This window comes from Pocillopora verrucosa, chromosome 1 (genome assembly GCF_036669915.1).
Source record: "Pocillopora verrucosa isolate sample1 chromosome 1, ASM3666991v2, whole genome shotgun sequence".
In the NCBI taxonomy this organism is placed as follows: domain Eukaryota; kingdom Metazoa; phylum Cnidaria; class Anthozoa; order Scleractinia; family Pocilloporidae; genus Pocillopora; species Pocillopora verrucosa.
In genome coordinates, this window is record NC_089312.1 from 1,272,672 (window position 1) to 1,298,590 (window position 25,919).

The following is a 25,919-nucleotide window of genomic DNA, read 5'->3' on the forward strand; positions in this document are numbered from 1 at the left end:
ATGGCTGTAAGTGTCAAGTGGTCCTCGCATATCACCTATTACAAGTGTCACAACTCACATCATTATCCGAATAGTGCATATTCCTTTTCACATCCTTCAACCCTTAAATATCTGCGTAGCACTCAGACCGATAAAGAACACCCTCAATCAATGATCAAAGACATAACGTCTAAATCTAACAATACACAAGATCTTGGTAACAAGATCAGGTACCTCAAAAGCCAAGCCTCGTACGAATCTGTTTTGAGTCGCAAATTAAAACAAGGGACGTATTATAGCCGAATCAATGACTTTCGAACTTAGAAATTGTTGGTTCCAAAGTTTTAGCTGTGGAGAGCCTATCGGTCCAAATAATGTCTTTTCAAACAAATTTGAACTGAAGTAATTGTACCACTTTTTTAACTTTTCTCCTCATACAGACTACTTAATGACAACGACCTAACTGAGCTACAAGATGGTTTGTTTGATGGTTTAAGAGCATTGACACACCTGTGAGTAAGAAAAGAAAAATTTCAAGATACAAAATGGAAACAGTTAAATTATTCGTGTGACGAGTGGGACACCTGCAGATTGAAGGTGGAAAAAATAATAAGTTACTGAGAAAGAAAGAAAACATGCAAAGATGCTGCTGTAGGAGATCATAATTTCATACCTTAGTTATTAAATGTTTGTTGGATGAATGGGCAAAGTAATGCACAGCGATGATGCATATTCCAGTAACCTAACAAAATAATAAGAGCCAGACCTATCAAAACTATCAGAAGTAAACTTCAAAACAAATTCAGGATGTTTACCAGTATTGTGTTTCTGAATTTAGTTCGGAAAACTCATCATAATTGGAAGATGTGAAAAGATTTACCTATCATTGCCGTATTATTTTAACTTTTACCAGATGGCTGCAAGACAACGGAATCAGGAAGCTTCCTAAACACGTTTTCAAAGCTTTGACTAATTTGAAAGAGCTGTGAATATGATGAAGAAGAGTTATGTTTTCAAAAAATATTGACTCTTTCAATATTAATGTTCTACTTCTTTAAAGGGGAAAAGTATTCGAAAAGAAATCCCCGCAAGTTTCGAGGAGGTTACGTCTGTACAAAACGCGCGCGAGCAAAAGTTTTTGATGGACCATAATGTCTTTCAAGAAAATTTGAACTGAAGTAATTGTAACACTTTTTTAACTTTTCTCCTCATACAGAGCACTTAATGACAACGACCTAACTGAGCTACAAGATGGTTTGTTTGATGGTTTAAGAGCATTGACACACCTGTGAGTAAGAAAAGAAAAATTTCAAGATACAAAATGGAAAAAGTTAAATTATTCGTGTGACAAATGGGACACCTGCAGATTGAAGGTGGAAAAAATAATAAGTTACTGAGAAAGAAAGAAAACATGCAAAAATGCTGCTGTAGGAGATCATAACTTCATACCTTAGTTATTAAAAGCACGTTTTCAAAGCTTTGACTAATTTGAAAGAGCTGTGAGTATGATAAAGAAGAGTTATGTTGACAAAAAATATTCACTCTTTCAATATTACTGTTCTACTCCTTTAAAGGGGAAAAGTATTCAAAGAGAAATCCCCGCAAGTTTCAAGGAGGTTACGTCTGCACAAAACGCGCACGAGCAAAAGTTTTTGGTGGATTATAACTGAATGTACACTGATTTCATAAAAGCACATGATGGGCCGACTTCGAGTCGCTTAAAAGAATTATAATTCGGAGTGATTGTATTATATTAACATCACGGAGGGCAGCGTAACCGAACGGTAACAGCGTCGGACTTAAAATCTGCTGATCCCGACTTTCATCGACTTCCTGTGCATATGTAGTCCCAATGCTTAAGCATGAGGGGACGCAAATCGCCTGTACTGTAAGTATCCCGGAGAGTCCCCTACATTTTCTTAGACTTTTAGTCTAAGAAAATGTATGGGGACTGTAAGGTGTCATAATCCTGTTGCTGCTGACATCGATGTGACAGATAATTGCTTTTGCACTGTTTTCTTTGCCGGCTTATACTTGTCATCAAGTTTCAATAAGACGGCTATCATTTTTCACAAGAATAATGAAGTTTTCGTACATTGTGAGATCGGATGGGATTAAAATGGGATTAAATCACCTACAGAGCTTGATATGTACTTACAGTGCAGACGATTTGCGTCCCCTCATGAGAAACCAGCCACTGTTACTACCGAGCATGTAAGACCAATTTCGGTAACCCTGGCTCTATCAAAGCTGGCCGAGCAATTATCTACGAAGGCCTAGCCTCCCTGAGAAGATCGATCCGAGCCAATTTAGCTTTACTCCAAAATCTTCTACGCTGCATGCTCTCGTCATCCTAAAGGTAGTCGAAATGCAATCCAAAGGGCTGTAACATGCAGCAGTAAAGCAGTGGTCGAATAAAACATCGAAGTACAAACAGGTGGAATACAAATCCAATATCGCAGCTCACAATTTAACATATCCTGGTTTCAATCTCGTTTCCAAAGTTGTCAATTTTGTTACATTGACAAATTGTTTCGAAGGAAAAAAATTTCTCTTTTACTGCCAAATAATGGTCCTAAATTTTACCAGAAATGCGAATAGCTTAATTTTAATGTCCCATTATATTGCAGAGGAACAAGATTTACCTGCTTATTTACAATAAGACAATAAGTTTGAGATGTTACATCATGATGTATCCATCGGTTCAGATGCCGAACTATCAAGTTCAAATCCAATTTTTTAACTTTTTTTTATAAATTCCAAAAATAAATGTTGGCCTCCAATTACTTTCTCACCTCATCTCTGAAAATTTTTAAATTTTTCCGCAACTTCGCCTGTTTCTGTTCGTAGGTCCGGCCGAGCCTATATGATCAATTTCCCCCGTAATAGCCATAGTATGACTTATAAATACAAGCTTTCAGCATTGACTCGCAAATCTCTCTAAAGAAGTCTATGAAAGTAAGACGAAACGCGTCGAAGAATAAAGAAGTTTTACAACTACCGTTCGCAGAGAGCTGCTCACTACTTTAGTGTTCAAAAACTATTTATTTTTCACTCGACAGGATAAGAATTGTTGCACTAAACATTTCTACGTAATATTTTTCGCTCTTTGTTTAGTTATCGATGAGTTCTAAAAGCGCCTTGTGCTAAGAGTGTTGATAGATATCAAAATATAACAAATACATCAGGGTTGTAGCATAAGCGTGTGTTTGATCCGGGCACGACACAAATAAAACTGCCAATCCAACAGAAAAAATGAAATAAAAAACCTACGATAGCAACAATTTCTAAAAAGTAACACTTTTAACTGAAGTCAGGGAATATCTTCACTTAGGGAATTGGGTAACAACCAGATAAAGGAGCTGCCACCTGGAGTCTTCAATAACAACACCGAGTTGACCGCACTGTACGTAATCGATTTTCTTGGGTCTTCTTGTGATAGCCTTTGATGGGCCAAGATTTTAGTCTCATTGTTGGCTAAATGTGATCAAGAAGGTGCTGAAGCTTAGTGGATGTAGTCAGCCATTTAAAGGGTGAAAAAGAGTGGGACGGCTCATAGGTGGACGGAGTTACGCAGAAAGGAGTAACCTACCCCAATTACACAATCCTTTCAGTTTCATAAATCATCATATCCTAGCTTCTGACGTTGGTTGACGTTTAGTAAATTCCATTTTCTATTCATTTTATAACTTTGTTTTATCTGCCAGTATGAAAAGGAGATTTCAAGTGTTCTCTCTCAGAACAGGCTTTGTACTTCGCATTTCTTTTCACACCAATACCACAGTCAAATGCACGCGAGCAAGATTTATACTTTGCCAAGGACTGTTAAAACAAAGCTTTCTTACCTTACAGTTGGTTATACGGCAACAAAATCAAGAACTTGACCAACAATGCATTCTCCCAGTTAATAAAGCTGCAATGGCTCTAAGTGACAAGTGGTCCTTGCATATCACCTATTACAAGTGTCACAACTCACATCATTATCCGAATAGTGCATATTCCTTTTCACATCCTTCAACCCTTAAATATTTGCGTAGCACTCAGACCGATAAAGAACGCTTTCAATCAATGATCAAAGAAAACGTCTAAATCTAACAATACACAAGATCTTGGTAACAAGATCAGGTACCTCAAAAGCCAAGCCTCGTACGAATCTGTTCTGAGTCGCAAATTAAAACAAGGGTCGTATTACAGCCGCCGAATCAATGACTTTCGAACTTAGAAATTGTTGGTTCCAAAATTTTAGCTGTGGAGAGCCTATCGGTCCAAATAATGTCTTTTCAAGCAAATTTGAACTGAAGTAATTGTACCACTTTTTTAACTTTTCTCCTCATACAGACTACTTAATGACAACGACCTAACTGAGCTACAAGATGGTTTGTTTGATGGTTTAAGAGCATTGACACACCTGTGAGTAAGAAAAGAAAAATTTCAAGATACAAAATGGAAACAGTTAAATTATTCGTGTGACGAATGGGACACCTGCAGATTGAAGGTGGAAAAAATAATAAGTTACTGAGAAAGAAAGAAAACATGCAAAGATGCTGCTGTAGGAGATCATAATTTCATACCTTAGTTATTAAATGTTTGTTGGATGAATGGGCAAAGTAATGCACAGCGATGATGCATATTCCAGTAACCTAACAAAATAATAAGAGCCAGACCTATCAAAACTATCAGAAATAAACTTCAAAACAAATTCAGGATGTTTACCAGTATTGTGTTTCTGAATTTAGTTCGGAAAACTCATCATAATTGGAAGATGTGAAAAGATTTACCTATCATTGCCGTATTATTCTAACTTTTACCAGATGGCTGCAAGACAACGGAATCAGGAAGCTTCCTAAACACGTTTTCAAAGCTTTGACTAATTTGAAAGAGCTGTGAATATGATGAAGAAGAGTTATGTTTTCAAAAAATATTGACTCTTTCAATATTAATGTTCTACTTCTTTAAAGGGGAAAAGTATTCGAAAAGAAATCCCCGCAAGTTTCGAGGAGGTTACGTCTGTACAAAACGCGCGCGAGCAAAAGTTTTTGATGGACCATAATGTCTTTCAAGAAAATTTGAACTGAAGTAATTGTAACACTTTTTTAACTTTTCTCCTCATACAGAGCACTTAATGACAACGACCTAACTGAGCTACAAGATGGTTTGTTTGATGGTTTAAGAGCATTGACACACCTGTGAGTAAGAAAAGAAAAATTTCAAGATACAAAATGGAAAAAGTTAAATTATTCGTGTGACAAATGGGACACCTGCAGATTGAAGGTGGAAAAAATAATAAGTTACTGAGAAAGAAAGAAAACATGCAAAAATGCTGCTGTAGGAGATCATAACTTCATACCTTAGTTATTAAAAGCACGTTTTCAAAGCTTTGACTAATTTGAAAGAGCTGTGAATATGATAAAGAAGAGTTATGTTGACAAAAAATATTCACTCTTTCAATATTACTGTTCTCCTCCTTTAAAGGGGAAAAGTATTCGAAAAGAAATCCCCGCAAGTTTCAAGGAAGTTACGTCTGCACAAAACGCGCACGAGCAAAAGTTTTTGGTGGATTATAACTGAATGTACACTGATTTCATAAAAGCACATGATGGGCCGACTTCGAGTCGCTTAAAAGAATTATAATTCGGAGTGATTGTATTATATTAACATCACGGAGGGCAGCGTAACCGAACGGTAACAGCGTCGGACTTAAAATCTGCTGATCCCGACTTTCATCGACTTCCTGTGCATATGTAGTCCCAATGCTTAAGGAGAAACCAGCCACTGTTACTACCGAGCATGTAAGACCAATTTCGGTAACCCTGGCTCTATCAAAGCTGGCCGAGCAATTATCTACGAAGGCCTAGCCTCCCTGAGAAGATCGATCCGAGCCAATTTAGCTTTACTCCAAAATCTTCTACGCTGCATGCTCTCGTCATCCTAAAGGTAGTCGAAATGCAATCCAAAGGGCTGTAACATGCAGCAGTAAAGCAGTGGTCGAATAAAACATCGAAGTACAAACAGGTGGAATACAAATCCAATGTCGCAGCTCACAATTTAACATATCCTGGTTTCAATCTCGTTTCCAAAGTTGTCAATTTTGTTACATTGACAAATTGTTTCGAAGGAAAAAAATTTCTCTTTTACTGCCAAATAATGGTCCTAAATTTTACCAGAAATGCGAATAGCTTAATTTTAATGTCCCATTATATTGCAGAGGAACAAGACTTACCTGCTTATATACAATAAGACAATAAGTTTGAGATGTTACATCATGATCTATCCATCGGTTCAGATGCCGAACTATCAAGTTCAAATCCAATTTTTTAACTTTTTTTTATAAATTCCAAAAATAAATGTTGGCCTCCAATTACTTTCTCACCTCATCTCTGAAAATTTTTAAATTTTTCCGCAACTTCGCCTGTTTCTGTTCGTAGGTCCGGCCGAGCCTATATGATCAATTTCCCCCGTAATAGCCATAGTATGACTTATAAATACAAGCTTTCAGCATTGACTCGCAAATCTCTCTAAAGAAGTCTATGAAAGTAAGACGAAACGCGTCGAAGAATAAAGAAGTTTTACAACTACCGTTCGCAGAGAGCTGCTCACTACTTTAGTGTTCAAAAACTATTTATTTTTCACTCGACAGGATAAGAATTGTTGCACTAAACATTTCTAAGTAATATTTTTCGCTCTTTGTTTAGTTATCGATGAGTTCTAAAAGCGCCTTGTGCTAAGAGTGTTGATAGATATCAAAATATAACAAATACATCAGGGTTGTAGCATAAGCGTGTGTTTGATCCGGGCACGACACAAATAAAACTGCCAATCCAACAGAAAAAATGAAATAAAAAACCTACGATAGCAACAATTTCTAAAAAGTAACACTTTTAACTGAAATCAGGGAATATCTTCACTTAGGGAATTGGGTAACAACCAGATAAAGGAGCTGCCACCTGGAGTCTTCAATAACAACACCGAGTTGACCGCACTGTACGTAATCGGTCTTCTTATGATAGCCTTTGACGGGCCAAGATTTTAGTCTCATTGTTGGCTAAATGTGATCAAGAAGGTGCTGAAGCTTAGTGGATGTAGTCAGCCATTTAAAGGGTGAAAAAGAGTGGGACGGCTCATAGGTGGACGGAGTTACGCAGAAAGGAGTAACCTACCCCAATTACAGAATCCTTTCAGTTTCATAAATCATCATATCCTAGCTTCTGACGTTGGTTCACGTTTAGTAAATTCCATTTTCTCTTCATTTTATAACTTTGTTTTATTTGCCAGTATGAAAAGGAGATTTCAAGTGTTCTCTCTCAAAACAGGCTTTGTACTTCGCATTTCTTTTCACACCAATACCACAGTCAAATGCAAGCGAGCAAGATTTATACTTTGCCAAGGATTGTTAAAACAAAGCTTTCTTACCTTACAGTTGGTTATACGGCAACAAGATCAAGAATTTGACCAACAGTGCATTCTCCCAGTTAATAAAGCTGCAATGGCTGTAAGTGACAAGTGGTCCTCGCATAGCACCTATTACAAGTGTCACAACTCACATCATTATCCGAATAGTGCATATTTCTTTTCACATCCTTCAACCCTTAAATATCTGCGTAGCACTCAGACCGATAAAGAACGCTCTCAATCAATGATCAAAGACATAACTTCTAAATCTAACAATACACAAGATCTTGGTAACAAGATCAGGTATTTCAAAAGCCAAGGCTGGTACGAATCTGTTTTGAGTCGCAAATTAAAACAAGGGTCGTATTACAGCCGCCGAATCAATGACTTTCGAACTTAGAAATTGTTGGTTCCAAAATTTTTTGCTGTGGAGAGCCTATCGGTCCAAATAATGTCTTTTCAAACAAATTTGAACTGAAGTAATTGTACCACTTTTGTAACTTTTCTCCTCATACAGACTACTTAATGACAACGACCTAACTGAGCTACAAGATGGTTTGTTTGATGGTTTAAGAGCATTGACACACCTGTGAGTAAGAAAAGATAAATTTCAAGATACAAAATGGAAACAGTTAAATTATTCGTGTGACAAATGGGACACCTGCAGATTGAAGGTGGAAAAAATAATAAGTTACTGAGAAAGAAAGAAAACATGCAAAGATGCTGCTGTAGGAGATCATAATTTCATACCTTAGTTATTAAATGTTTGTTGGATGAATGGGCAAAGTAATGCACAGCGATGATGCATATTCCAGTAACCTAACAAAATAATAAGAGCCAGACCTATCAAAACTATCAGAAATAAACTTCAAAACAAATTCAGGATGTTTACCAGTATTGTGTTTCTGAATTTAGTTCGGAAAACTCATCATAATTGGAAGATGTGAAAAGATTTACCTATCATTGCCGTATTATTTTAACTTTTACCAGATGGCTGCAAGACAACGGAATCAGGAAGCTTCCTAAACACGTTTTCAAAGCTTTGACTAATTTGAAAGAGCTGTGAATATGATGAAGAAGAGTTATGTTGACAAAAAATATTGACTCTTTCAATATTACTGTTCTACTTCTTTAAAGGGGAAAAGTATTCGAAAAGAAATCCCCGCAAGTTTCAAGGAGGTTACGTCTGTACAAAACGCGCGCGAGCAAAAGTTTTTGATGGACCATAATGTCTTTCAAGAAAATTTGAACTGAAGTAATTGTAACACTTTTTTAACTTTTCTCCTCATACAGAGCACTTAATGACAACGACCTAACTGAGCTACAAGATGGTTTGTTTGATGGTTTAAGAGCATTGACACACCTGTGAGTAAGAAAAGAAAAATTTCAAGATACAAAATGGAAACAGTTACATTATTCGTGTAACAAATGGGACACTTGCAGATTGAAGGTGGAAAAAATAATAAGTTACTGAGAAAGAAAGAAAACATGCAAAAATGCTGCTGTAGGAGATCATAATTTCATACCTTAGTTATTAAAAGCACGTTTTCAAAGCTTTGACTAATTTGAAAGAGCTGTGAATATGATGAAGAAGAGTTATGTTTACAAAAAATATTGACTCTTTCAATATTACTGTTCTACTTCTTTAAAGGGGAAAAGTATTCGGAAAGAAATCCCCGCAAGTTTCAAGGAGGTTACGTCTGCACAAAGCGCGCGCGAGCAAAAGTTTTTGGTGGATTATAACTGAATGTTCACTGATTTCATAAAAGCACATGATGGGCCGACTTCGAGTCGCTTAAAAGAATTATAATTCAGAGTGATTGTATTATATTAACATCACGGAGGGCAGCGTAACCGAACAGTGACAGCGTCGGACTTAGAATCTGCTGATCCCGACTTTCATCGACTTCCTGTGCTGATGTAGTCCCAATGCTTAAGGAAAAACCAGCCACTGTTACTACCGAGCATGTAAGACCAATTTCCTTAACCCTTGCTCTCTCAATGCTGGCCGAGCAAGTATCTACGAAGGCCTAGCCACCCTGAGAAGATCGATCCGAGCCAATTTGGCGTTACTCCAAAATCTTCTACGCTGCATGCTCTCGTCATCCGAAAGGTAGTCGAAATGCAATCCAAAGGGCTGTAACATGCAGCAGTAAAGCAGTGGTCGAATAAAACATCGAAGTACAAACAGTTGGAATACAAATCCAATATCGCAGCTCACAATTTATGAAATCCTGGTTTCAATCTCGTTTCCAAAGTTATCAATTTTGTTACATTCACAAATTGTTTCGGAGGTAAAAAGTTTTTCTTTTACTGCCAAATAATGGTCCTAAATTTTACCAGAAATGCGAATAGCTTAATTTTAATGTCCCATTATATTGCAGAGGAACAAGATTTACCTGCTCATTTACAATAAGACAATAAGTTTGAGATGTTACATGATGATGTATCCATTGGTTCAGATGCCGAACTATCAAGTTCAAATCCAATTTTTTAACTTTTCTTTATAAATTCCAAAAAACAAATTTCCAAAAATTTAAAAAAAAATTTTCAAAAACTAAACTAGTGAGCAGCTCTCTGCGAATAGCAGTTGTAAAACTTGTTTATTCTGCGACGCGTTTCGTCTAAGTGTTGGCCTCCAATTACTTTCTCACCTCACCTCTGAAAATTTTTAAATTTTTCTACAACTTCGCCTGTTTCTGTGCGTAGATCCGGCCGAGCCTATATGATCAATTTCCCTTGTAATAGCCATAGTATGACTTATAAATACAAGCTTTCAGCATTGACTCGCAAATCTCTCTAAAGAAGTCTCTGAAAGTAAGACGAAACGCGTCGAAGAATAAAGAAGTTTTACAACTACTGTTCGCAGAGAGCTGCTCACTACTTTAGTGTTCAAAAACTATTTATTTTTCACTCGACAGGATAAGAATTGTTGCACTAAACATTTCTACGTAATATTTTTCGCTCTTTGTTTAGTAATCGATGAGTTCTAAAAGCGCCTTGTGCTAAGAGTGTTGATAGATATCAAAATATAACAAATACATCAGGGTTGTAGCATAAGCGTGTGTTTGATCCGGGCACGACACAAATAAAACTGTCAATCCAACAGAAAAAATGAAATAAAAAACCTGCGATAGCAACAATTTCTAAAAAATAACACTTTTAACTGAAACCAGGGAATATCTTCACTTAGGGAATTGGTTAACAACCAGATAAAGGAGCTGCCACCTGGAGTCTTCAATAACAACACCGAGTTGACCAAACTGTACGTAATCGATTATCTTGGGTCTTCTTATGATAGCCTTTGATGGGCCAAGATTTTAGTCTCATTGTTGGCTAAATGTGATCAAGAAGGTGCTGAAGCTTAGTGGATGTAGTCAGCCATTTAAAGGGTGAAAAAGAGTGGGACGGCTCATAGGTGGACGGAGTTACGCAGAAAGGAGTAACCTACCCCAATTACACAATCCTTTCAGTTTCATAAATCATCATATCCTAGCTTCTGACGTTGGTTGACGTTTAGTAAATTCCATTTTCTATTCATTTTATAACTTTGTTTTATTTGCCAGTATGAAAAGGAGATTTCAAGTGTTCTCTCTCAGAACAGGCTTTGTACTTCTCATTTCTTTTCACACCAATACCATAGTCAAAAGCACGCGAGCAAGATTTATACTTTGCCAAGGACTGTTAAAACAAAGTTTTCTTACCTCACAGCTGGTTATACGGCAACAAGATCAAGAATTTGACCAACAATGCATTCTCCCAGTTAATAAAGCTGCAATGGCTGTAAGTGACAAGTAGTCCTCGCATATCACCTATTACAAGTGTCACAACTCACATCATTATCCGAATAGTGCATATTCCTTTTCAAATCCTTCAACCCGTAAATATCTGCGTAGCACTCAGACCGATAAAGAACGCTCTCAATCAATGATCAAAGACATAACTTCTAAATCTAACAATACACAAGATCTTGGTAACAAGATCAGGTACCTCAAAAGCCAAGGCTCGTACGAATCTGTTTTGAGTCGCAAATTAAAACAAGGGTCGTATTACAGCCGCCGAATCAATGACTTTCGAACTTAGAAATTGTTGGTTCCAAAATTTTTTGCTGTGGAGAGCCTATCGGTCCAAATAATGTCTTTTCAAACAAATTTGAACTGAAGTAATTGTACCACTTTTGTAACTTTTCTCCTCATACAGACTACTTAATGACAACGACCTAACTGAGCTACAAGATGGTTTGTTTGATGGTTTAAGAGCATTGACACACCTGTGAGTAAGAAAAGATAAATTTCAAGATACAAAATGGAAACAGTTAAGTTATTCGTGTGAAAAATCGGACACCTGCAGATTGAAGGTGGAAAAAATAATAAGTTACTGAGAAAGAAAGAAAACATGCAAAACTGTTGCTGTAGGAGATCATAATTTCATACCTTAGTTATTAAATGTTTATTGGATGAATGAGCAAAGTAATGCACAGCGATGATGCATGTTCCAGTAACCTAACAAAATAATAAGAGCCAGACCTATCAGAACTATTAGAAATAAAACTTCAAAAAAAATTCAGGATGTTTACCGGTATTGTGTTTCTGAATTTAGTTCGGAAAACTCATCATAATTGGAAGATGTGAAAAGATTTACCTATCATTGCCGTATTATTCTAACTTTTACCAGATGGCTGCAAGACAACGGAATCAGGAAGCTTCCTAAACACGTTTTCAAAGCTTTGACTAATTTGAAAGAGCTGTGAATGTGATAAAGAAGAGTTATGTTTGCAAAAAATATTGACTCTTTCAAAATTAATGTTCTCCTCCTTTAAAGGGGAAAAGTATTCCAAAAGAAATCCCTGCAAGTTTCAAGGAGGTTACGTCTGCACAAAACGCACGCGAGCAAATGTTTTTGGTGGATTATAACTGAATGTTCACTGATTTCATAAAAGCACATGATGGGCCGACTTCGAGTCGCTTAAAAGAATTATAATTCAGAGTGATTGTATTATATTAACATCACGGAGGGCAGCGTAACCGAACATTGACAGCGTCGGACTTAAAATCTGCTGATCCCGACTTTCATCGACTTCCTGTGCTGATGTAGTCCCAATGCTTAAGGAGAAACCAGCCACTGTTACTACCGAGCATGTAAGACCAATTTCGGTAACCCTTGCTCTATCAAAGCTGGCCGAGCAAGTATCTACGAAGGCCTAGCCACCCTGAGAAGATCGATCCGAGCCAATTTCGCGTAACTCCAAAATCTTCTACGCTGCATGCTCTCGTCATCCTAAAGGTAGTCGAAATGCAATCCAAAGGGCTGTAACATGCAGCAGTAAAGCAGTGGTCGAATAAAACATCGAAGTACAAACAGTTGGAATACAAATCCAATATCGCAGCTCACAATTTAACATATCCTGGTTTCAATCTCGTTTCCAAAGTTATCAATTTTGTTACATTGACAAATTGTTTCGAAGGAAAAAAATTTCTCTTTTACTGCCAAATAATGGTCCTAAATTTTACCAGAAATGCGAATAGCTTAATTTTAATGTCCCATTATATTGCAGAGGAACAAGATTTACCTGCTTATTTACAATAAGACAATAAGTTTGAGATGTTACATGATGATGTATCCATCGGTTCAGATGCCGAACTATCAAGTTCAAATCCAATTTTTTAACTTTTTTTTTATAAATTCCAAAAACAAATTTCCAAAAATTTTGAAAACAAATTTTCAAAAACTAAACTAGTGAGCAGCTCTCTGCGAATAGCAGTTGTAAAACTTGTTTATTCTGCGACGCGTTTCGTCTAAGTGTTGGCCTCCAATTACTTTCTCACCTCACCTCTGAAAATTTTTAAATTTTTCCACAACTTCGCCTGTTTCTGTTCGTGAGTCCGGCCGAGCCTATATGACCAATTTTCCCCGTAATAGCCATAGTATGACTTATAAATACAAGCTTTTAGCACTGACTCGCAAATCTCTCTAAAGAAGTCTATGACAGTAAGACGAAACGCGTCGAAGAATAAAGAAGTTTTACAACTACTGTTCGCAGAGAGCTGCTCACTAGTTTAGTGTTCAAAAACTATTTATTTTTCACTCGACATGATAAGAATTGTTGCACTAAACATTTCTACGTAATATTTTTTGCTCTTTGTTTAGTAATCGATGAGTTCTAAAAGCGCCTTGTGCTAAGAGTGTTGATAGATATCAAAATATAACAAATACATCAGGGTTGTAGCATAAGCGTGTGTTTGATCCGGGCACGACACAAATAAAACTGTCAATCCAACAGAAAAAATGAAATAAAAAACCTGCGATAGCAACAATTTCTAAAAAATAACACTTTTAACTGAAATCAGGGAATATCTTCACTTAGGGAATTGGGTAACAACCAGATAAAGGAGCTGCCACCTGGAGTCTTCAATAACAACACCGAGTTGACCAAACTGTACGTAATCGATTTTCTTGAGTCTTCTTATGATAGCCTTTGATGGGCCAAGATTTTAGTCTCATTGTTGGCTAAATGTGATCAAGAAGGTGCTGAAGCTTAGTGGATGTAGTCAGCCATTTAAAGGGTGAAAAAGAGTGGGACGGCTCATAGGTGGACGGAGTTACGCAGAAAGGAGTAACCTACCCCAATTACACAATCCTTTCAGTTTCATAAATCATCATATCCTAGCTTCTGACGTTGGTTGACGTTTAGTAAATTCCATTTTCTATTCATTTTATAACTTTGTTTTATTTGCCAGTATGAAAAGGAGATTTCAAGTGTTCTCTCTCAGAACAGGCTTTGTACTTCGCATTTCTTTTCACACCAATACCACAGTCAAATGCACGCGAGCAAGATTTATACTTTGCCAAGGATTGTTAAAACAAAGCTTTCTTACCTTACAGTGGGTTATACGGCAACAAGATCAAGAGTTTGACCAACAATGCATTCTCCCAGTTAATAAAGCTGCAATGGCTGTAAGTGACAAGTTTTCCTCGCATATCGCCGATTACAAGTGTCACAACTCACATCATTATCCGAATAGTGCATATTCCTTTTCACATCGTTCAACCCTTAAATATCTGCGTAGCACTCAGACCGATAAAGAACGCCCTCAATCAATGATCAAAGACATAACGTCTAAATCTAACAATTCACAAGATCTTGGTAACAAGATCAGGTACCTCAAAAGCCAAGCCTCGTACGAATCTGTTTTGAGTCGGAAATTAAAACAAGGGTCGTATTACAGCCGAATCAATGACTTTCGAGCTCAGAAATTGTTGGTTTCAAAATTTTGAGATTTGGAGAGCCTATCGGTCCAAATATTGTATTTTCAAGAAAATTTGAACTGAAGTAGTTGTAACACTTTTTTAACTTTTCTCCTCATACAAACTACTTAATGACAACGACCTAACTGAGCTACAAGAGGGTTTGTATGATGGTTTAAGAGCATTGACATGCCTGTGAGTAAAGAAAAGAAAAATTTCAAGATAAAAAATGGAAACAGTTAAATTGTTTGTGTGAAAAATCGGACACCTGCAGATTAAAGGTGGAAAAAATAATAAGTTACTGAGAAAGAAAGAAAACATGCAAAAATGTTGCTGTGGGAGATCATAATTTCATACCTTAGTTATTAAATGTTTATTGGATGAATGAGCAAAGTAATGCACAGCGATGATGCATGTTCCAGTAACTTAACAAAATATTAAGAGCCACACCTATCAAAACTATCAGAAATAAACTTCAAAACAAATTCAGGATGTTTACCAGTATTGTGTTTCTGAATTTAGTTCGGAAAACTCATCATAATTGGAAGATGTGAAAAGATTTACCTATCATTGCCGTATTATTCTAACTTTTACCAGATGGCTGCAAGACAACGGAATCAGGAAGCTTCCTAAACACGTTTTCAAAGCTTTGACTAATTTGAAAGAGCTGTGAATATGATAAAGAAGAGTTATGTTTACAAAAAATATTGACTCTTTCAATATTACTGTTCTACTTCTTTAAAGGGGAAAAGTATTCGAAAAGAAATCCTCGCAAGTTTCAAGGACAAAACTCTCGCTAGCAAAAGTTTTTGGTGGATTATAACTGAATGTACACTGATTTCATAAAAGCACATGATGGGCCGACTTCGAGTCGTTTAAAAGAATTATAATTCAGAGTGATTGTATTATATTAACATCACGGAGGGCAGCGTAACCGAACGGTGACAGCGTCGGACTTAAAATCTGCTGATCCCGAATTTCATTGACTTCCTGTGCTGATGTAGTCCCAATGCTTAAGGAAAAACCAGCCACTGTTACTACCGAGCATGTAAGACCAATTTCGGTAACCCTGGCTCTATCAAAGCTGGCCGAGCAAGTATCTTCGAAGGCCTAGCCACCCTGAGAAGATCGATCCGAGCCAATTTGGCGTTACTCCAAAATCTTCTACGCTGCATGCTCTCGTCATCCTAAAGGTAGTCGAAATGCAATCCAAAGGGCTGTAATATGTAGCAGTTAAGCAGTGGTCGAATAAAACATCGAAGTACAAACAGGTGGAATACAAATCCAACATCGCAGCTCACAATTTAACATATCCTGGTTTCAATCTCGTTTCCAAAGTTATCAATTTTGTTACATTGACAAATTGTTTCGAAGGAAAAAAATTTTTCTTTTACTGCCAAATAATGGTCCTAAATTTTATCAGAAATGCGAAAGGCTTAATTTTAATGTCCCATTATATTGCAGAGGAACAAGATTTACCTGCTTATTTACAATAAGACAATAAGTTTGAGATGTTACATGATGATGTATCCATCGGTTCAGATGCCGAACTATCAAGTTCAAATCCAATTTTTTAACTTTTTTTTTATAAATTCCAAAAATAAATTTCCAAAAATTTTGAAAACCAATTTTCAAAAACTAAACTAGTGAGCAGCTCTCTGCGAACAGCAGTTGTAAAACTTGTTTATTCTGCGACGCGTTTCGTCTAAGTGTTGGCCTCCAATTACTTTCTCACCTCACCTCTGAAAATTTTTAAATTTTTCCACAACTTCGCCTGTTTCTGTTCGTGAGTTCGGCCGAGCCTATATGACCAATTTTCCCCGTAATAGCCATAGTATGACTTATAAATACAAGCTTTTAGCATTGACTCGCAAATCTCTCTAAAGAAGTCTATGACAGTAAGACGAAACGCGTCGAAGAATAAAGTTTTACAACTACTGTTCGCAGAGAGCTGCTCACTAGTTTAGTGTTCAAAAACTATTTATTTTTCACTCGACAGGATAAGAATTGTTGCACTAAACATTTCTACGTAATATTTTTCGCTCTTTGTCTAGTAATCGATGAGTTCTAAAGGCGCCTTGTGCTAAGAGTGTTGATAGATATCAAAATATAACAAATACATCAGGGTTGTAGCATAAGCGTGTGTTTGATCCGGGCACGACACAAATAAAACTGTCAATCCAACAGAAAAAATGAAATGAAAAACTTGCGATAGCAACAATTTCTAAAAAATAGCACTTTTAACTGAAATCAGGGAATATCTTCTCTTAGGGAATTGGGTAACAACCAGATAAAGGAGTTGCCACCTGGAGTCTTCAATAACAACACCGAGTTGACCGCACTGTACGTAATCGATTCTCTTGGGTCTTCTTATGATAGCCTTTGATGGGCCAAGATTTTACTCTCATTGTTGGCTAAATGTGATCAAGAAGGTGCTGAAGCTTAGTGGATGTAGTCAGCCATTTAAAGGATGAAAAAGAGTGGGACGACTCATAGGTGGACGGAGTTACGCAGAAAGGAGTAACCTACCCCAATTACACAATCCTTTCAGTTTCATAAATCATCATATCCTAGCTTCTGACGTTGGTTGACGTTTAGTAAATTCCATTTTCTATTCATTTTAGAACTTTGTTTTATTTGCCAGTATGAAAAGGAGATTTCAAGTGTTCTCTCTCAGAACAGGCTTTGTACTTCGCATTTCTTTTCACACCAATACCACAGTCAAATGCACGCGAGCAAGATTTATACTTTGCCAAGGATTGTTAAAACAAAGCTTTCTTACCTTACAGTTGGTTATACGGCAACAAGATCAAGAATTTGACCAACAATGTATTCTCCCAGTTCATAAAGCTGCAATGGCTGTAAGGGACAAGTTATCCTCGCATATCGCCTATTACAAGTGTCACAACTCACATCATTATCCGAATAGTGCATATTCCTTTTCACATCCTTCAATCCTTAAATATCTGCGTAGCACTCAGACAAATAAAGAACGCCCTCAATCAATGATCAAAGACATAACGTCTAAATCTAACAATACACAAGATCTTAGTAACAAGATCAGGTACCTCAAAAGCCAAGCTTCGTACGAATCTGTTTTGAGTCGCAAATTAAAACGAGGGTCGTATTAAAGCTGAATAAATTACTTTCGAACTCATTAGTTGTTAGTTCCAACATTTTGAGCTTCAGAAAGCCTATTGGTCCAAAAGAGGTATTTTCTGACAAATTTCAAAAAATGTAATGTAACACTTTTTAACTCTTCTCCTCTACAGACAACTTAACGACAACAACCTAACAGAGTTGCAAGAGGGTTTGTTTGATGGTTTAAGAGCATTGACACGCCTGTGAGTAAAGAAAAGAAAATTTTCAAAATACAAAATGGAAATAGGTAAAATTATTTGTGTGACAAATCGGACACCTGCAGATTGAAGGTGGAAAAAATAATAAGTTACTGAGAAAGAAAGGAAAAAATGTTGTTGTAAGAGATCATAATTTTATACCCGAGTTAGTATATGTTTGTTGGATGAATGAGCAAAATAATGCGCATTAAGGATGTTCCCGTAACTTAACAAAATAATAAGAACCAGACTTATCGAAACTATCAGAAATCAGCCTTAAAAAAATCAGGATGTTTACCAGTACTCTGTTTCTGAAGTTAGTTTGGAAAACTCATAATACTTGGAAGATGTGAAAAAATTTACCGATCATAGCCGTATTATTCTTTTTATCAGATGGCTGCAAAACAACGGAATCAGAAAGCTTCCTAAACACATTTTCAAAGATTTGACTAATTTGAAAGAGCTGTGAGTATGATAAAAAAGAATTGTGTTCACAAAAAATATGGAGTCTTGCAATATCAATATGACTCCATCATCTGCTATCACCTAAGGACATTCGAAAACACAATTTTAGCCCAGCCAGCGCACCATTATGTTGCCAAAAATGGGCACCAGCCGATTTTATAATCATTTTATATTTTAAGAAGTTACTATTTTATAAATGTGTATACGACTTTAACTTTTTGTCAATTTCATACAATTCAGCCCTAGTAGGCTGCGATTCTGGGTATTTTAATAAACTTTCTCTAACATCTCTGATCTGACCAGTACGTGGTCATCCGCGGTCGTGGTTTTTAAACATTTTACATTTACTATGATGCGTGAGTAAAGAGCCTGAAATCTGAATATAACTGGAATAGTTCAGTGCTCATTCTTCGTTAAGTATTAAAACAGATTGGCGTCTAGTGAAATGTAGCGCAAGAGCTGTCTGGCGGTTTCCTCATACTGTCTCCCTTCATGCGAATTACATTCCGGCTAGTGATATTTTTTTCTAAATTTTCTGAAATACATTTTCCCTTGAAACTTTCAGGGATCTGTCTAATAACAAGGTTAAGAATCTGGTACAAGACTTCTTTAGTAACTTAACAAATATCACAAACCTGTAAGTCAACAACATTAAAAAAACAAAACTAGCCACGTCGAGGCAATCAGTCCTCATCCTAATCATGTTCGACTTACGAAAAGTGCTCCATTTCTGTCTTAGATTCATCAAACGCAAGAAATAGACGTTTTGATCTGAAACTTGATTTTTCATTGCACTAATGTTATCAAATTATGTCTCTCCACTTGATTTAATTAAACATGTTCACCAAAACATATCCCACTGAATGAATGCAAGAGACATATCTCCTTATCGTTTGCATTGTAAAAAATACCGTCAATCTTACCAGTTGCAATCATAAGTTACAGGAACCATTTTGTTTTGCCGTTAAACGCAAATGACAGATGTTTTCCATACACTGAAACCTATTATTCGTCAATGTCTTGCCTGCTGTTTCGTACTTGTAGGTTTTTGTCCAAAAACCAGATTGAAGAATTACCATCAAAGATATTTGTTTACCTGACCGAGCTTAAGACATTGTGAGTAGAGATGGAAATCTTGAAATATTAATTAGCTGTCAGTCGATTGATTGATTTATCAAATTGGGAGATAAAACAGTAAAAGAGAATGATAACAGATCCTGAATGTTAAATTATGGGAAAGAATTGTGACCATGTTTAAATTGTTTTCGAACCGGACGATTTTAGAGCTATGTGAGGTCTAGGATCGATCAATTTACTTCAATTTAATGTCAAAATTAATCAAGGACTGCTCTCGTTTTGCTTTCATCACCCTTATCATTGATCTAAAAACGTGCGCCATCTTTTCAACCAATTGGATTGAAAGCTAAAACCAAGCGCGACTTCGTCATGCACCACCATTAAAACTTAAAGGCATGTGTTTGTTTGTATTGTTTTTAGTTCTGATTACCTTCATCAGTTTTTTTTCCTTTTAATTGGTTGTTGCGGTTACTTTGGCTTGGGGTGGAGAAATCGTAATCAAAAGGCACGCTAGATACGTTGGCACCAATTCAAATTTCAAATTAAGAAGAAGGTTGGTCACTAACAGGTTTCTGTTTTACAATTTAACAGAAAAATAGAGAAAAATAAGTTAACAAAGTTCCATCCAATACAATTTCGCGGACTGGTACAGCTGTCTGAGCTGTAAGTAGTTTATGTAATGATTCGAGTTTTCTATGGGTCTAGTTTCTGCATGTAGGCTGACTTTGCCTGATTGACAGAATTTTTCCTCACCGCAATTTCCTGCAGAAAACGCTTGAACCGATCAAGTTTTCCATGTTTATGAAAATTTAAGGCCCTGTGTCACAACTTCCACATTTTTTTCCGGAATGCGTGATATGAATGCATGCTGAGGGTTTGTGGAGATTGCTGGAAAACCTATAAGCCGGGTTAGATATAATGTAGACAAAGTTTCAGTACCAACTTGTACATAAAGTCCCTGCAATGACGATGCTCCTCTCGAAAAGTCCAAAAATTGTATGTGATTACATTTAAAAATGTTTGTAAATTTTCTTCCCACTCATGAAAAATGTCATCGATGTCCCGTTCTTTAATTCCTGAAGTTCGCCATACATTTTATTTTCTTCTTTTCCTCATTAGCTATCTGTCGGGGAACAAACTCGGAAATTTGCCACAAGGAATTTTTAAAGGCCTAAAGGAGCTTGAGATTCTGTAAGTAGAATATGAAATTCATTTCTGCTTAATTTGATCGAAGTGGTATCTCAGTATCTTCTAATAATCGTACTAATCAGTTTGAGAGGCACACATCAATGCACAAAAATTATATCATAGCTAATTGTTTTCTTTTCATATTTTTTGTAAGAGAACTCTTTGACAACGAATTGAGGAACGTTTCCATCGACAACTTCAATGAAATCAGGCAGTTAAAAATTCTGTGAGTGTTTAATTTTCATAAATGATAAATGAGAATCAAATTATGAAAGACACTGACTGCCATCAAAGGTTCAGTTAAGAAAATAATCAAAGGGCGTCTGTGGCCAACTCATGGAAAAAGAATTAAAGAGATATGTGCTTGTGACATTGATCTTAGCACTAATCTGAAACATTCGAAGTCCATTTCAATTTAGTAAATGTCGAAACAGCCGTGTCAAAACAATAAACTTCGCAACGATTGATGCAATTACAATGGGGCTAAGACTTCGGACTTCTTCGGAACGATAGATCTCGAATTCGAAGCCGACTAATTACGACTAATTACGAAGAGTCCACGTCAATTTGCATATCCCAAGGTGCCCACAACAACTCGCTTCTACGCTATCGCCTATCCACGAGTTAAAAAAGCACAAATCGATACGCTAAGTTTGATGCAACACTCCATAAATGCTCTTCTATTCACTGATTTCATCCTTATCTTCTCGTCTTTAAATATCTAATTTTCAGATATTTGCATTATAACTACATGAGGGAGATTCCCTACGGATTTTTTAAAGAGTTGAAGGATATATTACGAGTGTAAGATTTTGATCAGATGTATTTGATACATTTACGGTTTATTAGTAGAGCTATATAAATAGAAAGCGTCTGGGGGTTCCTTTAATTCAAATATTTACTAGCACAGAGCTTCAGACAAATGAGTTTGTGGTTTCTATACTTTACTAAATATCTGTGGTCGCCTTTCTTCACCCTATTGACAACTTTTATAACAACCTCCATTTTGTTGGGTAATACGCCTCACAAAGACTGCTATTGCGCACTACATTGCTTCACAATATCGCGAGAAAAATTTTCGAACATATTCAATGAAGATTCATAGTTACAAAGACCCCCATATGAGGAAATGAATTCTGATTGACTGATCTCGCGTTACATTTGTGCTCTTAGGGTATATGCTTTTGGTTTTATCTTTTACTCTATCCTTATGGACTGAATGGCATCAAATTTTACGGTTGCAGGAGTTTGGACACAAACCTGATGTGTTGTCATATGCACAAGGAGGACGCTGACTGTGCTTACATTGATAACGACGACTTTGCCAACTGTGAGAGCATGTTGAAGAACCCAACCCCGAGGAAGAGCATATGGGCAGTCGGCTCCCTTTCCCTGGCTGGGTCGGTGTTTGTCATCACATGGCGTTCAGTCTTTAAGGATACAAACACGGTACAGTCAATCATGTTGTTGCACTTGGCAGTCTCCGATGGTTTAATGGGAGCATACCTAATCACACTGGGTGTCAAAGATCTGTTGTGGAGAGGAGAGTATTACTTACATGACTTCGAGTGGCGGTCCAGTTTGGCTTGCCAGATAACTGGTGCCACCTCTTTGCTATCCAGTGAGGCCTCCTTGATGCTGATGGCTTTGATATCTGCAGACCGACTCAAGAACATTGTGTTCCCGTTCAGAGGTGGAGCACTTTCGCGGAAGATGACCCACATCCTTTGCACTATCATATGGCTTGTCGGCTTCCTCCTGGCTTTCTTTCCGATGCTTGGCTTGAGATACTTCGAAGATGTTAAAACATATCACAACTATTACGGAAAAAGTGTTGTCTGCCTTCCCTTACAGCTCTCTCGTCACAAAACGGAAGGCTGGGAGTACTCTGTTTCTGTATTTGTTGGCCTCAATTTCTTCCTCGTCATATTCATCACAGTTGCCTACCTCGCCATATTCATAAGCAGAGTGCGAGTTAAAAACCAATCAGCCAACACAAGGAGGGAGACCGGTCTGGCCAAGAGAGTGTTCTTCATCATCTTCACTGACTGTCTCTGCTGGATGCCAATCATCGTGTTTGGTATGAGGTCGCTTTTGGAGAAGAATTTCAAGCCACCGAGAGACTTAGCTGCTTGGATTGCCGTGTTTGCTCTGCCCATCAATTCAGCGATAAACCCGATTCTGTACACGTTAGCAACACCAAAGGTAAAGAATAACATTTCTTCATCATCTCTTAAATCTAAATTATTTGAGGCAAGACCCAGTGGTCTGGCGCTTAACACGGTGGGTTCTTCAACGCACTGACAGGGGTCTTCTTAAGCGAGACACTCTAACAGTGACTGTTTCCATTCAGCTGTTTAAACGAGTAGTTTTAAACTGCCTGGGAAAGTTAGCTTATACTTCGTCCAAGTGCTGGCCTGAATCATCCCGGCTGCTTTACACTACCAAGAGTGTGATGATTATAAATACGTCAAGCAAGCAATCGATTGAGATCATTGACACTTGTCACTCAATTGATAAGGGAAAATGGTCAGTTGATGGACGTCGTTATTGACAATTTTCTCTCCTCTCCAGGCGCAAGAGTATCTGGGAAGCAAAATAGCAATGCTGAGAAGCTTCATACAGAGTACTTTTCACTGCAGTGAATATCAAGAGGGTAGTTATACCCATTTTTCCATTCTTTCTATTCCATAGTTTATAGACTAAAATTGAAAACGTTGTTCTTAATAGTAAAACGTTCTCTCTGCGACTTACGCCACGTTTGAGATCGATATCATATTGTCGGAGTATTAATCCATTGATTTACTCATGCCTTGTTTGATAAGGACAACAACAAGATCCACGAGAGATTGAAGATAACGGGCAACAAGAAGGTAATACCATTTTACTGAGTTCTTTATTCACTGTATCCTCCTCAGGAATCGTTTTCATTTATATTTTTATTTTCTCGATGTTGTCCTCCAGTTCGTTTTTTATCTTTGTTTCCCCAGATCAACAAGAAGGAGAAGCAGTGGAAATGCAGATTCTTGGATTGCCACATCCAGATCAAGGTGTTTAAAATAGAATTTGCTCGTTCACTGTCCCAAACCAAATAGATATCAATTGAAGTTCTCTTCGCTTAAGACACCCAATTGTTTTTGGGCAAAAAACAGGGCAAAGAACTCTGATGAGGAAATGCACTAAAACATAGCTTCAGTAGCATTTTGAATTAGTTTTTTTTAAAGGAACCGTTGGCTGAAATAGAATCACTCAGCGCTTGTATGGCTAAGATTACTTTTATTTGCATTTAATTACTCTTGTGTCCTACACTTCTCGAAAGTGCCTGTCTTCTAAGTAGAATGACTAACTATAGATTCGTGTTTTGGGGAAAGATGAGTCTTTCACTCTTGTATTTATCAATTTATCAAGATGCACAAGAGCAACATGGAGACAGTCCAATTCGAATTGTCCAACAGCTTCACAAGGAGGGTATGTAATGACATAATTGTTGATTACAATGTTTTTATAATTATCGAGATCATTTAATTCGTTCGAAAATGTATCTCATAAAAGTCGTTAAAACATCGTTTTTCTTTTTTTCTCGTGTTAGGAAGCTTATTTGCTCACTTATTTCTATGTGTATTTAGATCAGCAAGGAGCTGAAATGCTGGAAATGCAGCAAATACCTCCCCAAGAACAAGGTTATTCACAACTTTTTAACTGACAAACAACAAAATAAATAATAACAATCCATTTTACTATTGGTTTTCCAGCTTATTCGATTAGCATTGTTGTGGTTTCTCTTAAACTTTGTTTTGCTTTTAACTTTAATTTAGAAGAAGGCCACGAAGGAGACGAAGACGTTGTTGAAGAGGATGATCTGGGATATGATACAAAGTTGTAATCATTGATCGATGAAAGGATAATAAGTAAACAAAAGTTTAACCCTAAACTTCTTAGTAATCTGTAATAAGTAGTAATTAGTAGTTAGTAATCCTTTTTAACTTATTTTATTGTTATAGATAACAATAATTTCATGTCATTAGGAGGATACGTCGAGCTTATAGGACTGTTTAATCTAGATACCTGCAAGCTGTACGGTACGTTTAAATTGCAAGGGGGAGATGCCCTGTTAATCGTAACTGATGGCTCAGGAATAAATTTACCACCTAAATGTAGTTATATTTCCCTTGCTGTAGTTCGTGAACACTCAATAAAAAGAGCAATATGAACAATTATTAACATAGGGTTAACTGTAAAATGAAAATTTCCACCAGTAGTCATAATAGTTTGGTTGAACGCAATAGGTTTATTTAAAGCAAGATTACCTTCCAACATTTTCCGATCAGATCAGACATGAGAAAATTTCTCGCAAAGTTGATAATTTCATTAACAAATGTGATCTTTTTTGATATCACTGACCTTCTGTTTCAAAACGTTTGTTCTCGACATACTAGTCAAAGAAAAAATATGTACTTTCTTGTAAGAAAATGATGATGGATGGTAAAGTTTTAAATAGGAAAGAACAGTCGATATGGTAACTACATTTGCTCAAAAATCTTAGCAAACCTTTTATTGCTTTGCATCTCTTAGTATCGGATATATATCGTGAACAGACCTTAGGGGAGAGCAGGACTACCTTGGAAGAAAAATATACCATCTTTATCTTTCATCTTTAAGCTGCAAGTCGTAGTTAGTAGACAATGATATGAGGTTAGCATAACACTAAGTTTGACGTAATTAAAAATAAAAAAAAATTAACACTATCAAAAATCCGAATCCGGCGGTGATACATGAAGTGTTTTTGTGTGCTTCACCAAACGCAAATCACCAAATCTGGTGAGAAGTCTTGGGTTGGCCCGTCAAACACTGATCCCTTTGTTTAAAAAAGAATGTAACTTTCCTATGTCGAAAAGTAGGATCAAAACAAAGACAGTTTTAACAATGACCGATATGACACAATCAACTGAGCTTCAAGCTTCTAAAAGACCAAAGGATGGTTATAAAGTTACTGTAAAAATTTCATTGTGTATTTGTGTTGTTCTATCTTGAGACGAACTTAAAGTCCGGCAAAATTTACTTGATAGCGACTATGGAATATATATGGTGCGCCTACTTGTCGCCACCGTTAATTGGCATAAATCACTGCAATTTGTAAAAAAGTCTAACAAAACACTCTTACCTTGTTTATTTACGATTTTATTAGCTGTTTCGATGATCACGTTCTAATGCTCTACCACATTCTAGCCAGATTTGAGT

General features: G+C 36.8%; 1 protein-coding gene across 1 annotated transcript; it reads left to right on the forward strand.

Moving 5' to 3' along the window:
* Positions 1-24,564, forward strand: LOC131791798 (relaxin receptor 2-like). Its single transcript, XM_066174573.1, has 24 exons — positions 1-209; positions 420-491; positions 1,196-1,267; positions 4,318-4,389; positions 5,094-5,165; positions 7,886-7,957; positions 8,662-8,733; positions 16,885-16,956; positions 17,403-17,474; positions 17,886-17,957; positions 18,345-18,416; positions 18,982-19,053; positions 19,461-19,532; positions 20,085-20,156; positions 20,613-20,684; positions 20,836-20,907; positions 21,414-21,485; positions 21,926-22,886; positions 23,256-23,337; positions 23,507-23,554; positions 23,672-23,731; positions 24,090-24,149; positions 24,308-24,361; positions 24,497-24,564. The coding sequence occupies exons 1-24, from the start codon at positions 1-3 to the stop codon at positions 24,562-24,564; spliced, it is 2,694 nt and encodes an 897-aa protein (XP_066030670.1).
* The last annotated feature ends 1,355 nt before the right edge of the window (positions 24,565-25,919 follow it).

Excerpts from the sequence above, each read along its gene's own strand:
- LOC131791798 (XM_066174573.1), top strand. The coding sequence starts at position 1 with ATGGCTGTAAGTGTCAAGTGGTCCTCGCATATCACCTATTACAAGTGT. Across the intron at positions 17,475-17,885 it reads TTCATAAAGCTGCAATGGCT|ACAACTTAACGACAACAACC; the intron begins GTAAGGGACAAG and ends TCTCCTCTACAG. Across the intron at positions 23,555-23,671 it reads AGATAACGGGCAACAAGAAG|ATCAACAAGAAGGAGAAGCA; the intron begins GTAATACCATTT and ends TTGTTTCCCCAG.